Raw genomic sequence first — 12,658 nt, 5'->3', positions numbered from 1 at the left:
ATAAAACCTTGGTTCCGAGCCCTGGCTCTGCCACTTACTGCTTGCAAGCTACTGGGGAATGCTCTTAATAAGCACCACTGTGAATTCCTCACCTGTAAAGTGGAGCATGACCCCTATGTGCTGAGACAATGAGGGTTGATTCGGAGTGCTGAGGAGACCATCTTCTTCATGGCAGAGTGCCGGGCACACGCACAAGGCTTAGTTATAAGAGGAACACAGAACAACTGTGGACAGCCTACCAATGGAGGTAAAACAGGCCAATTCCAGCAGGCTACAGTAACAGATTTAATTTGCAAGCCTCTTCCAAATCTTGGGTTTTCCTTGAAATATCAAAATTTAAACTCTGGGCAAGGTACCCACACAACATGCAATACAACCGCATCTATCACTTCCCACAGATAGAGACCCTCTTGCTTTTGGGAGTCTACCTTCAAGGTCAAATGGCAACCAAAGGTCAGGATCACATACACAGCAATCTTGCAGAAAGACTTCATTGACAAGAAGAGAACTTTCTGAAACTAGGGGAATAAGGCCTGCAAGGCTGCTGATAACCCCTAGGAAAGTGACAAGAAAAGCAGGCAACATGATTCGGTGCAAGGATTCAGAAGATTAAACACATAAGCTCCATGTTTGTTCTGCTGAGCGTAAAAGCTGGGTCAGGCCTGCAGTTGTGGGCTCAGAGCTGTCAGCCTGTTTATGGCTTTTCCCTGGCCCGGTTAACTCCTCTTTGGATCATACGGCACTGTCTGCCCAGACTCAAGGATGGTTTATATTCCTTACCTTTGAAAAGAAGAATGGGTTTTTAAAAATAGAGGAAAGCTGTGTGCTGCAGGGCCACTTACCATCCTTCTCACGACCTTAGCTCTAACCAACCTGGGCAGGGTCTTTCTTTCCTCACTGCTACCTCCAGGAACTTGGTGAGTTCTGAGCCTGAGAGTTGAGTGAGTTTGTTGGTTATCAAGCCTCAGGTTCAGGCTGGACTCAACTGGGGGACCCTTTCAACAGACCAATGCACGGATGCAACGCAATGTCCCTGCCCCAGGGGGTGGGGCCAGGCTGTTCATGTGTAGGTGCTGAAAGGTCTGCATTCTGGGATGCATCCCTTCCCTGCTAAGTCACATCAGTCATGTCCGACGCTGTGTGACCCCATGGATGGCAGCCTACCAGGCTCCCCCGTCCCTGGGATTCTCCAGGCAAGAACATTGGAGTGGGTTGCCATTTCCTTCTCCAATGCATGAAAGTGAAAAGTGAAAGTGAAGTCGCTCAGTCATGTCTGACTCTTAGTGACCCCATGGACTGCAGCCTACCAGGCTTCTCCATCCATGGGATTTTCCAGGCAAGAGTACTGGAGTGGGGTGCCATTCCCTTCCCTAACTCTAGGCAAAACCAGGACAGCTGGTCACCCCAGGCCTGTCATCATGTGGGTTTGGTTTTCTCCCCTCTTCTCCCCCCTGCTTTTTTAAAACTTTCCAGGAGATTTTAAAGTGCAGCCAGACAGAGAAGCACTGCTAGCTTCATCCTCTAAAACAAAGGGTCTGCCCACATTTTAAACACTCCATTCCCTGGCAGGGCTCAGGGCTCAGCTTAGTGTAATTCTCAGTACACTTAGAGAAGGTTTCCTCAAAGCTGTTGGCCTCCTGGGAGTCACTTAAATATATGTTGAAAAAAATATATGTTAAATATATGTTGAAAAGAAATCTGATAGCTGTACAAATAGAATTTACTTTTGTCAATAAGAAAATATAGATCATGCTGAAAAGCATTTGGAGGAAGAAAATGAAAATACATGGGTTAGAATACAGATTATGGTATATCCACACAGTGGAGCATTACTCAGTGATCAAAAGGAATGCACTAATCATACATGTAATAACATGGAAGGCACTCCAAACCAATGTGTAAAATGAAAGTGGACACAAAAGGCTGCAATGTCAAACCTGAAATTTAAAAAGCTGACCTGCTGTATACATAGCAGGCATTTTCCCACCCTGAGTAATGAGTACTGATTTCTAGACAGGGGCTGCTGTACTTGGCTGAGTAAGGACCTTTCTTATGCGATGGAATATTATCCAACCTTTAAAAAGAAAGAAATCCTGTCACTTGCAACAATATGGATGAACCTAGAGGGTGATACACCAAGTGAAATAAGTTGGACAGAAAGACAAATACTCTAGCATCTCACTTCTATGTGGAGTCTGGGGGGAAAAAAAAAGATGGACTTGTAGAAACAGAGAGTAGAAAAGTGGCTGCCAGAAGCTGGAGTGAGAGGTGCAGGGGGATAAAGAGAGGTTGGTAAAAGAGTGTAAACTTCCAGCTGTAAGATGAACAAGGTCTGTGAATCTAACATGTAACATGGGGACTACAGCTGATAACGTGTGGTTCTACAGTTGTGTCTGTAGTCTACAGACTACAGCTGATAACACTGTCTTGTATAATTGAAATTTGCTAATTGTAGAACTTAAATGTTCTCTCACACAGACACAAAAAGGTAAATAAATGGGGTGATCAATGTGTTCATTAACCCTTGGGAGCTATCAAATCATGATATTGTAGACTTTATAATCTTATAATTTTATTTGTGGGGGAAAAAGAAAAAAAGAGAAGGACCTTCTAGAGGCTTCCTAGAGTTTGAGGCTGGTGAGCATGTAAGTCCCTCTCCTGGGATGACACTTCACCTGTGTGGCTCTATCTAGAGAGAGAACTCGTGGCTCCCTACACAATTTGGGGGTGGGCCCTTCAGGGGACAGGTGGCAGTGTGGTGAAGTGGATCCAGCTGGGATAATTCACAGCCCTAATTGTGTCACAAACGAATCACATGTCTTATAAGACTCAGGTGAGGCCCCCCCATCCGTTAACTGGGAACCACCTACTTCGAGTTGGTATAAAATTACCAACTCCTGTTCTAGGCTATATCCCACCTGGAAGAAATGGAGAACCACCAGTCCTCTAGGCAGTGAGCCAGGCTTTTACTGGAAATGCCACAATGCAGGGCCGGCTGCTTCCCGGAAGCCCTCGACCCACGAGGGAACCACGGGAAAACATCTCACCAGTCAGCACAGCACAGAGCTGTGTGCAGTCCCGGGAGCTGGAGAAACCCAGCCACCCGACGGGCAGGTCCCCACCCTGAGGGTCAATGGGCAGAAAAGAAACCGGATAACCCTAAGGGAGGGGGTGAGGGAAGAGATGGTGGGCCCACCCTGCAAGCCCGGGAGGCACACGCCAAAGTCACCCAGAGAGAGGACAACAGAGGCTGAGGCTGCTCTGGGGAAGCCCAAGACAGCGACAGGTGAGGAGCTTTCTGGAAAGTTCCTGAGGAGAGGAGCAGGATGCGTAAGGGACAAGACAGATCAGTCAGTCCGTTGTGAGGCTTTGGGGCTGATCCAGGGACATAGCAGGGAAAGACAGGGAGGGAAGTGGAAGGTGACAGAGGACAGCAAGGGAGAGGAGATGCTGTGGTCCTTTTCTGCCCCCTCAGGATGGGGCTGGCTCCCATGACCACAGTCTCATGGACCTACGGGAAAGCAGGGAGAACTGCAGCCCTCATGGGAGCACTCCAGCTCCAAGCTTTCAGATGCACCAGGATCCAAGGCCCAGAGCCCTAGTTCTGCTCGGCAAGAGGAAGATCCCTTAAAGAAGGCAGGCTGGGCTGTCTTCATTGTGACCAAGGGGGTCTCACACCTGCCGGGCCTCACCTTGTTCTTGGCAAGCACGTTGGCTCCAGCTTTAACGAGCAGCTTGGCCGACTGGCTGAAACCGTGCCAGGATGCTTCGTGCAGGGCCGTGTTCCCGTCCTGGGGGACACACAGGAGAGAAAGCCCCATCACCCAAGCCTGATCCATCTGCTCACCATCAGCACAGCACAGGTTATTTTAAGGCCCACACAGGGGCCTCTCTTGGCTGGGGTTTCTCACCTAAACCACAGAACCCAAGGAGTGATCGGAGTGGCAGTTTATTCATTCTCCCAGAATGGTACCTAACAATGGTACCACTCCAGACGCACTCTAGCTTTATGATGCACAGTGGGTGACTTAAGGCATTAGGGCTTAAGTCTCTCTGGGAACTGGGGTGCTGAGAAAGGCTCCCACGCACCGCTCATGCTGAACAGAAAGCCGCACTGGGAGGCATGGTGTCTCTCCCCCACCCACCTACACCGCCCCAGGGGCTGCCCTGCTCCACTCCTGGCCCCAGAAAGAACCCTGCAAAGATCAGGCAGATGGAGAGTCTGGCTTCAGAAGCTCCAGGGGCCCACAGGTGGACAAGTGGATTCCACAGCTTTTTTCTTTCTCCAAATCTGATCTCTCGAAGGTTAATCCAGAAGCCTCAGGGCCCCAAACAAATGAGCAGGCACCAAGGACAGTGATTTGTAAATATGGCAAAAAAAAAAAAAAAAAGGGCAGTGTTCTGTAAATACGGTAAACAGGTGTCCTCCATAGGTGACTTTTAAATAAAAATCAACCAATTCCACAGATCTTGTGTTTGCTTAACTTACTATTAAAAAAAGAAACATCAAGCACAGTGAATTGAGTGGGGTGGGACCTAGGGTGAGGGAAAGGGAAGCACAGAGAAGAGGCAGCAATGCCCTCCCAGCTGTTTCAGACCATTATCTTTTTTTCTTTCCAAAGAAACACAGTCTGGGGGCTTCCACTCAGACTCTCTGGATGTGGAGTCCCCCATCCAGGCCTCCACAGCTCATTACTTCTGGACTTGTCTTATTCACCGTTTATATTTCTGCGGTTGTTCACTGCTGCCATAGAAAAGAGGGAAGGGCTTTTGTAAACGTTTAGTTTGCTGGGAGATCAAATACTCTTTCAGAGGAACTCCGGGCTGATTTCCTCATGTTGAATCATGAGCGATAAGACTCAGGAATGACAATGTCTCACGCAATAGGAAATCCCCAGAGCGCGTTCTCAGGCTGACGCGTGCCCCCCTTCCCTGCTCACCTTGTCCTGTCGGTCCAGAGCACAGCCCTCCTGGATGAGCGCCGCAATGACCTCGGTGTTCCCCACCACCGTGGCCCGGTGCAAGGCGGTCTGGTCCCCCTGCAGGCGGTGGGAAGGCAGGGACGGCGGTCAGCACTCTCCAGCCCCCCACCACTTGCTCCCCTGCTTCACCGTTCAGTCACCGAGGGCCAGCTGGACTCAGTGACCTAGTCAACAGACGGTGCATGCCAGCAAGAACAGCTATGTTCACAAACTCAGTGGTAACCTTCAGCCTACCGCAGAGCAACCCTGGGCCACAGCTGACCTCTGGATGAGGGTCAGGCTCTTACCCGCCACCCCAGGGGATGGCAACGGGACTGTCACAACTGTGACGAGCGGGTCTGAAAGTCAGACTGTGGGCTGTGCAAGGTAACCAGCAATGCCTGGAATCTTTACTCTCTGCTGAGTCCTCTCGTATCCCAGCGTCAGAGGACTCACTAGCCTACTCTGTCACTCAGCAGCACTCAGGACCCACAAGTGGATGGACTCCTTGATTGGCCCTGGCCTAGAGCAAACAACACAGGGGGATACGCCAGGACATCTGAGGAGGGACTCAGGGACTCAGGCTGTCACTGCACATCTCTAAGGCTCTTCCAACATCCCATGACAGCATCTTCACTGTTGGGGCTGCATCTGCCCCTTTTCTCTGTGATCAGATTCCTGGGATGGCTGGCCTTCTCTTTCTTTGTCAGGGTGCCAAAGGGAAGCTGACTCCCCCTAACTGCAGTTGAGAGGACTAATATACTAGAGGTAAGACAGTGAAGTCCGTAGCAAGAGATAGTCCTGAAGTCTCCGAGAATACATGTTATCTCTGACAGGCACTCAGGAAATCAAGTCCAGCCTGGGGTATAAGCTTGAACGGGGAGATGGGTGAATGGTGTGGAAAATTCCTGGTGGGACGCAAGGGGAGTGGGGCAAGGGCGTCAGGAGATGTGTGCTGTGCAAGCCTTGGGGGACACCTGTCACCTCACTGGACTTCAAGTTCTTCCTCTGTGAAAGCAGGCAAGGTCCCTCCCTTCCCTTCTTGGGGTCTATGATCTGGGTGGCAAGAGTTTTGCATGAACAATTTTCTGGTGGAACCTAGGAGGGGCAAAGGACATGCCCCAGGGCACTCCTGCTTCTTAGCCCAAGAGAGGAGAGACCAACTAGAACACGGAGGCTTTTTAAAGAGGGCTGCACTGCTACCTATAAATAGCCTTCATCAAATACTGATTCTACTTATATCCCTGGGATCTGTAACAAATGACAATGCACTTTAAAAGCACTTAATCTGAAAAAAAAGTTCTGGAGAGAGACCATGGTGATGTTTGCATAACAACGCGAACGTACTTAATGCCAAAGAACTGTGCCCTTAAAAATGGTTAAAATGGTCAATTTTATGTTATGTATAGTTCATCACAATAAAAAGCACTTCTACTTAAAAACCAAATTCACATTCTTAAAATTAAAAAAAAAACACTTCCTTTAAAAATTCATGAGGGGAAATATTTATTTTCCTCTTTAAACTTTTTAATTCTTTTCAATTTTTTACATGTATAATTTCTAGCATCAAAAAATGGCTATTTATTAAATGTCTAAGCCGTATTTATATACCAGGAACGGGATGGGACCGTCCACGTCTCAGAAGCTTTTCTTTCTCTTCATTCTGTAGAATCTAAGAGATTTCTTCCTAGTTAGGTCAGGAGGGTAGAGGTAATCATTACCATGATTCCATCCACTGTCCGAGCCTTCTGTCATCAACCCTCCCCTCAGCATCCTATGCTGTGATTCCCATTACAAAGTAGGTTTAGCCTTGGTTTTCTTCTCACTCACCTGTCCAAGACCACTTACTCAAAGAGGACCCTTTCTATGTGCCATGTCGTCAAAAGAATACGGCCACTGGATCAGTGGTTACAGGCGGTGGGCAAAGCCATTACATATCTTCCTCAGACAACTTAGGAAGTGTTTCCAGATGAGGTGTACTTAAGGCCCAAACACATAATCATGAAAAACTGCCCAGTCTCAATTTTTTTTTTTAATTAATTAATTTGGGGGGCAGTACCGAGTCTTTGCTGTTGCGAGGGCTTTTCTCTAGTTGTGGCGTGCAGGCTTCAGTAGCTGCAACTCCCGGGCTCCAGAGCACAGGCTTATTTGCTCCATGGCATGTGGGATCTTCCTGGACCAGGGATCGAATCTGTGTCTCCTGTACACTGGCAGGTAGATTCTTTACCACTGAGCCACCGGGAAAGCCCCAGTCTCAATTTTTGAAAACTTCTGTAAGAATCTTCAAGACTGCGTGTTTCCCTATCAGCGTCATGATGGGTTTTCCCAAAATGGACCTCAAGTGTAATTTATTGTTATTGACCTGATGAGAAAGGAGATGCCCTGTTCTCAGCCACAAAGGTGAGGCTGCAGCCCCCTTCTTTAGAGTAAACTCTGACTTGGTCAGATTTCTAGTTGCTAGAGGCCTTTAACCATTCCTATACACTGCGGGTGCACTAACCTGCACTCCTTGGCCCAATTAGAACAACCCTTTTACGTAACCAAACGTAACCATTTTGTTGTTCATAAAGCGTGGGTCGTGTTGGCGGCCTGGCTTCAGATCAAATGTTTTACTGTGCTTCATGGGCTGCCACTAAATCATGAGCTGAGGCAACTTTGAAGCCAGAACACCACTGTGATTTATTACTTGCTTTTAGCATGAATCTCCTGTACTTGCTTCTGTGGGGATAATTTCCCTTTGTGAAACTCTAACTCAACGTAGAAGTTAAATCTCAATTCTAGTTCAGCCCTTAACAGTAGATTTCCAGATGGATGAACAGGACTCGGGAGACCTGGCAGCCCGGGCGAGGCTGCGGTGGGAGCCCCGTGGTCCTCGTGTGCCTGGCACAGATGTCTCCGGCGGGCCCCTTCTCCTGGGCCTGCCCATCTCCAGGACACGGCCGCCCCTCCATCTTCACGCTTCTCAGTCAAAGACATGCTCAGAGCCCGGGTCCTTGTCTCATCCGTCGGATATACAGGACAGTGAGGGCCAGAGCCAGCCACTCCCCACCCTGCAAGGCCCTCAAGAGGGACCATGAGCTCAGCTCACATGAGGTGGGGTGGTTCTGGGTTTCTCTGGCACATAAAAACCAGCCACCCTGAGAGACAGGAATACGTCAGTCAAGGGCCACCTCGGGCTGTCTCGGACCTACTCTTCCCCAGAACGTGACATAAATGAACAGCTAAGACCCTTTACTGCAACAGGGTCAGTGACCTGCGAATCAATTCCTCCTCCTATAAAACTACAACTTCCTTTGGAAATAAAAGTATTATTTCAAAAGTATACTTTCTACACAACAGAAAGAGACTCACAGACCTAGGGAATGAACTTGTGGTTGCCAGCGGGGGAAGGACGGGAGGAAGGGATAGTTAGGGAGCTGGGATGGACATGTACACACTGCTATATTTTAAATGGATAACCAACAAGGACCTACTGTGTAGCACAGGGAACTCAGCTCAATGTCATGTGGCAGCCTGGAAGGGAGGGGGGTTTGGAGGAGAATGGATACATGTGTATCCAGGGCTGAGTCCCTTCACTCTTCACCTGAAACTATCACATTGTTAACTGGCTAAACCCCAATACAAAATAAAAAGTTCAAAAATAAATTAAAAGGAAGTAAGTATACTTTTCAAATACTGAAACAAAATATGCCTCTATACATACTTATTGACAGACCTAAGCAGCAACTTAGACATAATCTTTATTTCTCTATGATTTAAAGATCAACCATGAAATTCTAAAATTTTGGAGAAAAAAAACAGCTGGGAGAAGTTTGGCACCTTCAATAGCATTTATTCATTATCTATTCAGTGAATATTTACTGACTCTCTACTACACTCCAAGCACTGTGGCATCTAATTCTCTCATTTTATTGATTAAAAAGCCAAGGTCCAGTGCAGTTCAGTGCCTAGCTTAGAATAACCAGCTGATTCAGGGCAGCACAGTTGGGACAGGGGCCTCCCAGGTGGCAAGAGTGGTAAAGAACCCATCTGCCAATGCAGGAGATATAAGAAATGCAGGTTCGATGCCTGGGTTGGGAAGGACCCCTGAAGGGAATGGCAACCCACTCCAGTATTCTTGCTTGGCGAATCCCATGGACAGAGGAGCCTGGTGGGCTACAGTCCATAGGGTCGCTAAGAGTTGGACACGACTGAGGAGACAGCACAAATGTACCCACAGTTGAGGCAGAATTCAAATTGTCAAGGCTTTTTGCACTTGCCCCATGCTGTTTATAACCTGTCAAGTCAATTAACCTTAAACAGGTCTTTAAAACAATTAGGTGCTTCTGGGGGATGGGGCTGCCTGTTGATGGCATCATCAAGCTAAGTACTTTAGCCCAGTGCCTTGGCAAGTATAGCACCTGAGAAGTATTTGTTGAATGATTAACTACAAAGAAGCAGAAGAAAAACGCTGAAGCTGGAACTTAAAAACCCAGCAAACTTGTAGTTTGGCACTTTGATTTGGAACATGCACATCATGTTCCAGAGTGACTGCAAAGGGACTTGTCTGCAAAGTGCATGAACTGCCAGCTCTCCGTTTTTCTAGGACATTAGTGTGTCTTACGTAGAGATTTTAAAAGGTTTGGAACCACTGAGGTCTAAAACTTGGTCCTCTCCTACATGGTGAAAAAAAGTGAGCCCAGTGTTGGCAGATTCCAAAGCCAAGCTCATAGAAGAAACCCCCTTCATGCAGGGGCGGCCCCTGCCCCTCTTCAGGAGTAATCCCTCCCAGGTGGCACAGGCAGCCATACTGCAAGGAAGCTCAGGACAGGGTAGGTGCATGAAACAACTGCTGACCTCTTTTTCTCTCTCTGATCTTCTGGGGTTCTTCCTAGCCTGTCTTCTCTGGTTTTTCTTATTTTTCTCTTCCTTCGTGCCTTTTCCCGTGGCCACGGGGTCCTGGACTATTTCTGAGGTGGGGGCTGTGTGATTGCTCATCGACCAATCAGAGATGGCGTTAGTGCTCCAATGAGCGTTGACAGGGTTGGCAGGAAGCAAGAGGGAATTTGCTCCTGGAGTTCCATATTCTAAAGAACTGGTTTCCACAGGTTCAAATTCATAATAATCCCACTCCAGGGCACTGGAGGTCATTCTTCAACTAATTCTCAGTCTTTACCATGATACAAAGCACAGTATCTGTAGAACATGAAGTTAGGAGTAAATTCTTCAAAACATTAACATTCTCTATTGTTACCCATCACCCAAGACAGGTAACTTCTGAAATTTTTTCCCCACTTAATCTCCCAGCTTCTTTATTTTCTTTATTATTTTTCGCTCATGCCTCACGGCTTGCAGGATCTTAGTTCCCTGATCAGAGACTGAACCTGGGCCATGGCAGTGAAAGCCCTGAGTCCTCACCACTGGACCACCAGGGGATTCCCATTCCCAGCTTCTTTAAAGACCATCCATAAGGAGTTTTCTTCCTCGAATTCCTGCATGGGTTTCAAGGCTGATCAACAAGCAGAGTAAATATATAGAAGACACACATGAACCATATTCTGACAAATGCATTACTTCAGAGCTGGTGAGAGTCAAGAAACCTCCACATCCAGCTGTTTTACACTGTTTCGTTGTTGTGTGTGCACTTTTGTTTTAAACTGAGGGAAACAATATATGCATTGTCTATGGCAAGGGAAAGATGCAAAATATATTACTAACTTCAATAAATAAAGAGTACCCCTCTAACAGTAGAGCTGGCTTTCCTTCTGCTGACATGTACGTACCCCTTTGGCTACCCTGTAAGAGCTTCTGACTAGTTTACTTCCTATCTTGCCTGATATAAACAGCAGCAGTTCTGGAAAGTCTGCATGGCTCTTGCTGCAGGAGAACACATGATACCTGGAGCTCAGGACCTGAGACAGGAGTGCTGGGTCGTGATGGGTTAGCACCCTGGTATTACTGCAGCCTTGCCACCAAGGCAGCAAGGGCTTTAATTATGCAGAGAAGAACAGATGCTGCCCAATATATTTGCACCAACAATTCAATGCCCTGCCTTTCCTGTGGTCAGAATCTCTTCCCTCTCCCTGTATTTTTGCTCCTATCATGTAAGGCTAAGATATAATCAGGTATGTTATGATGGCTACAGTGCTGGGAAATAAAAAGTGTATTGTGACCTGGGGTAGAAATCAACAGCTTAAAGCTAGATCAGCATCTTTTGAAAATAACATCCTTGATGACTCAACAGGTTCCAAATATAACCAGAAATTTCTGAATGACACTGACAGCCTCCTGCCCATGGATATGACACATTTAGTTATTGCTTTGTGAATGCTGTCCTTCTCAACTTGTGTGTTTGCCAAGTTTTCAGACATTACACTTTGGTGACCCACACTCTAGCCCAACAGAGGGTCTGAACTTTGATAACATTCGGTAAGCACAGTGATTAAAGGTGAATCTGAAAGGAGTTTATGGGTACAAAGTCTCCGAGAGTCTATGTTCCTCATAAAATTCTTACCTCTTCGAGTTCTACTGTACAAATCACAGTCAGAGTTAGAAACTTTTCAAAAAGAGTTTCCAATCAGATTCTCATTAGGACATTTTCCTAATAGCCCACTGGAGAGCAATTTACATAATCTTTCCCACATCCCCTTCTTAGAGAATCTAGCCTGCCCCAAAACCCAACAGGGCTCCCCTACACTACATGACTCCATGCCAGCCACTGCTGATTTACTCAGGAATGGATTTCTGAACCCAAAAGAGCCAAGCAGAATCTCTTTCTAGGTAGTCGGACTGAAGAAACTCAGAGAATGACTCTCAATCATGGCAGAGCACCAGAGTGAATCTTTCTGGAGGCGTCGTTTTTCTCAGATTACACAAGATCAATGTTCTGTTTTTTTCTTTAAATAGGTCCTTTTAAACTAAATGTATACTAAGAGAAATCAAGGCAAGAAAAGACAAAAATTTAAGTTTTTAAGCTTCATCTTTTTCTCCAGTGGTAAGTTTGATCAATGACACATTTCCAGCAAGACTTGCCCAAATCTGTGCATGCGTGCATGCGTGTGTGCGTGTGTACGTGTGTACGTGTGTAGTGTGCTCCTTCATACTGAGACAAGGAAACAGGCAAAACACCCTTCAAGGCCCTGCACTTGAATAATAATAGATAGGAAATAATAATACTCGATAGGAATTATGATGGGAAAACCAAACCACACTTGCTACTGAGAATGGGTCCCAGAGTAGGGCTTCAAGAGGAAGTTCTTCCCACCAAGGTGGAGCTAAAAAGTGCTGGAGAGCAACAACTACTGTCCCTCCCCCACCTCACAGCTAGTTACACGTTGTGGGATTCTATGCAGACAAGCCCGGTTGACAGCCATCCCCCAACAGAATGATGGCTTCTACTCACATCATCCTGGACATCGAGGTCACAGCCAGCCTTCAGCAAGATCTGGACCACAGAAAGATGGCCCTTATTGGCAGCAAGATGCAGGGGCGTCCGGCCATGCTGTTAATGCAGAGCAAACATTGATTTCAGAACGAGGCGTCACAAGAGCAAGGTTTGCACAGAGGTGTTCCTCCCCCGCCTTTTGGCAAGCGATGCTTAGATTTACTCAGAATTCATGTTTGTCTCAGGTAACCTTGGCTATTGGCATTATGAGTTATGAACAAGATATGTTCAAAATGTGAAGATTTCCTTTAGTGCATAATTTCTACTCCTATTC

At 47.0% G+C, this 12,658-nt stretch overlaps 1 protein-coding gene across 1 annotated transcript in view; it reads right to left on the bottom strand.

The window, feature by feature from the left end:
- Positions 1 to 12,658, bottom strand: part of ANKRD6 (ankyrin repeat domain 6) — a 183,967-nt gene that overhangs the window by 25,132 nt on the left and 146,177 nt on the right. Inside the window, exons 3-5 of the mRNA XM_010834707.1 lie at positions 12,343 to 12,441; positions 4,941 to 5,039; positions 3,693 to 3,791 (exon numbers count right to left, since the gene is read on the bottom strand). Of these exons, the coding sequence (XP_010833009.1) occupies positions 3,693 to 3,791; positions 4,941 to 5,039; positions 12,343 to 12,441 (297 nt within the window). The remainder of the gene's footprint in view (positions 1 to 3,692; positions 3,792 to 4,940; positions 5,040 to 12,342; positions 12,442 to 12,658) is intronic.

The sequence above is a fragment of the Bison bison genome, unplaced genomic scaffold (genome assembly GCF_000754665.1).
Source record: "Bison bison bison isolate TAMUID 2011002044 unplaced genomic scaffold, Bison_UMD1.0 scf7180017864035, whole genome shotgun sequence".
NCBI lineage: Eukaryota > Metazoa > Chordata > Mammalia > Artiodactyla > Bovidae > Bison > Bison bison.
This window is presented reverse-complemented; position numbering and strand designations above follow the sequence as displayed.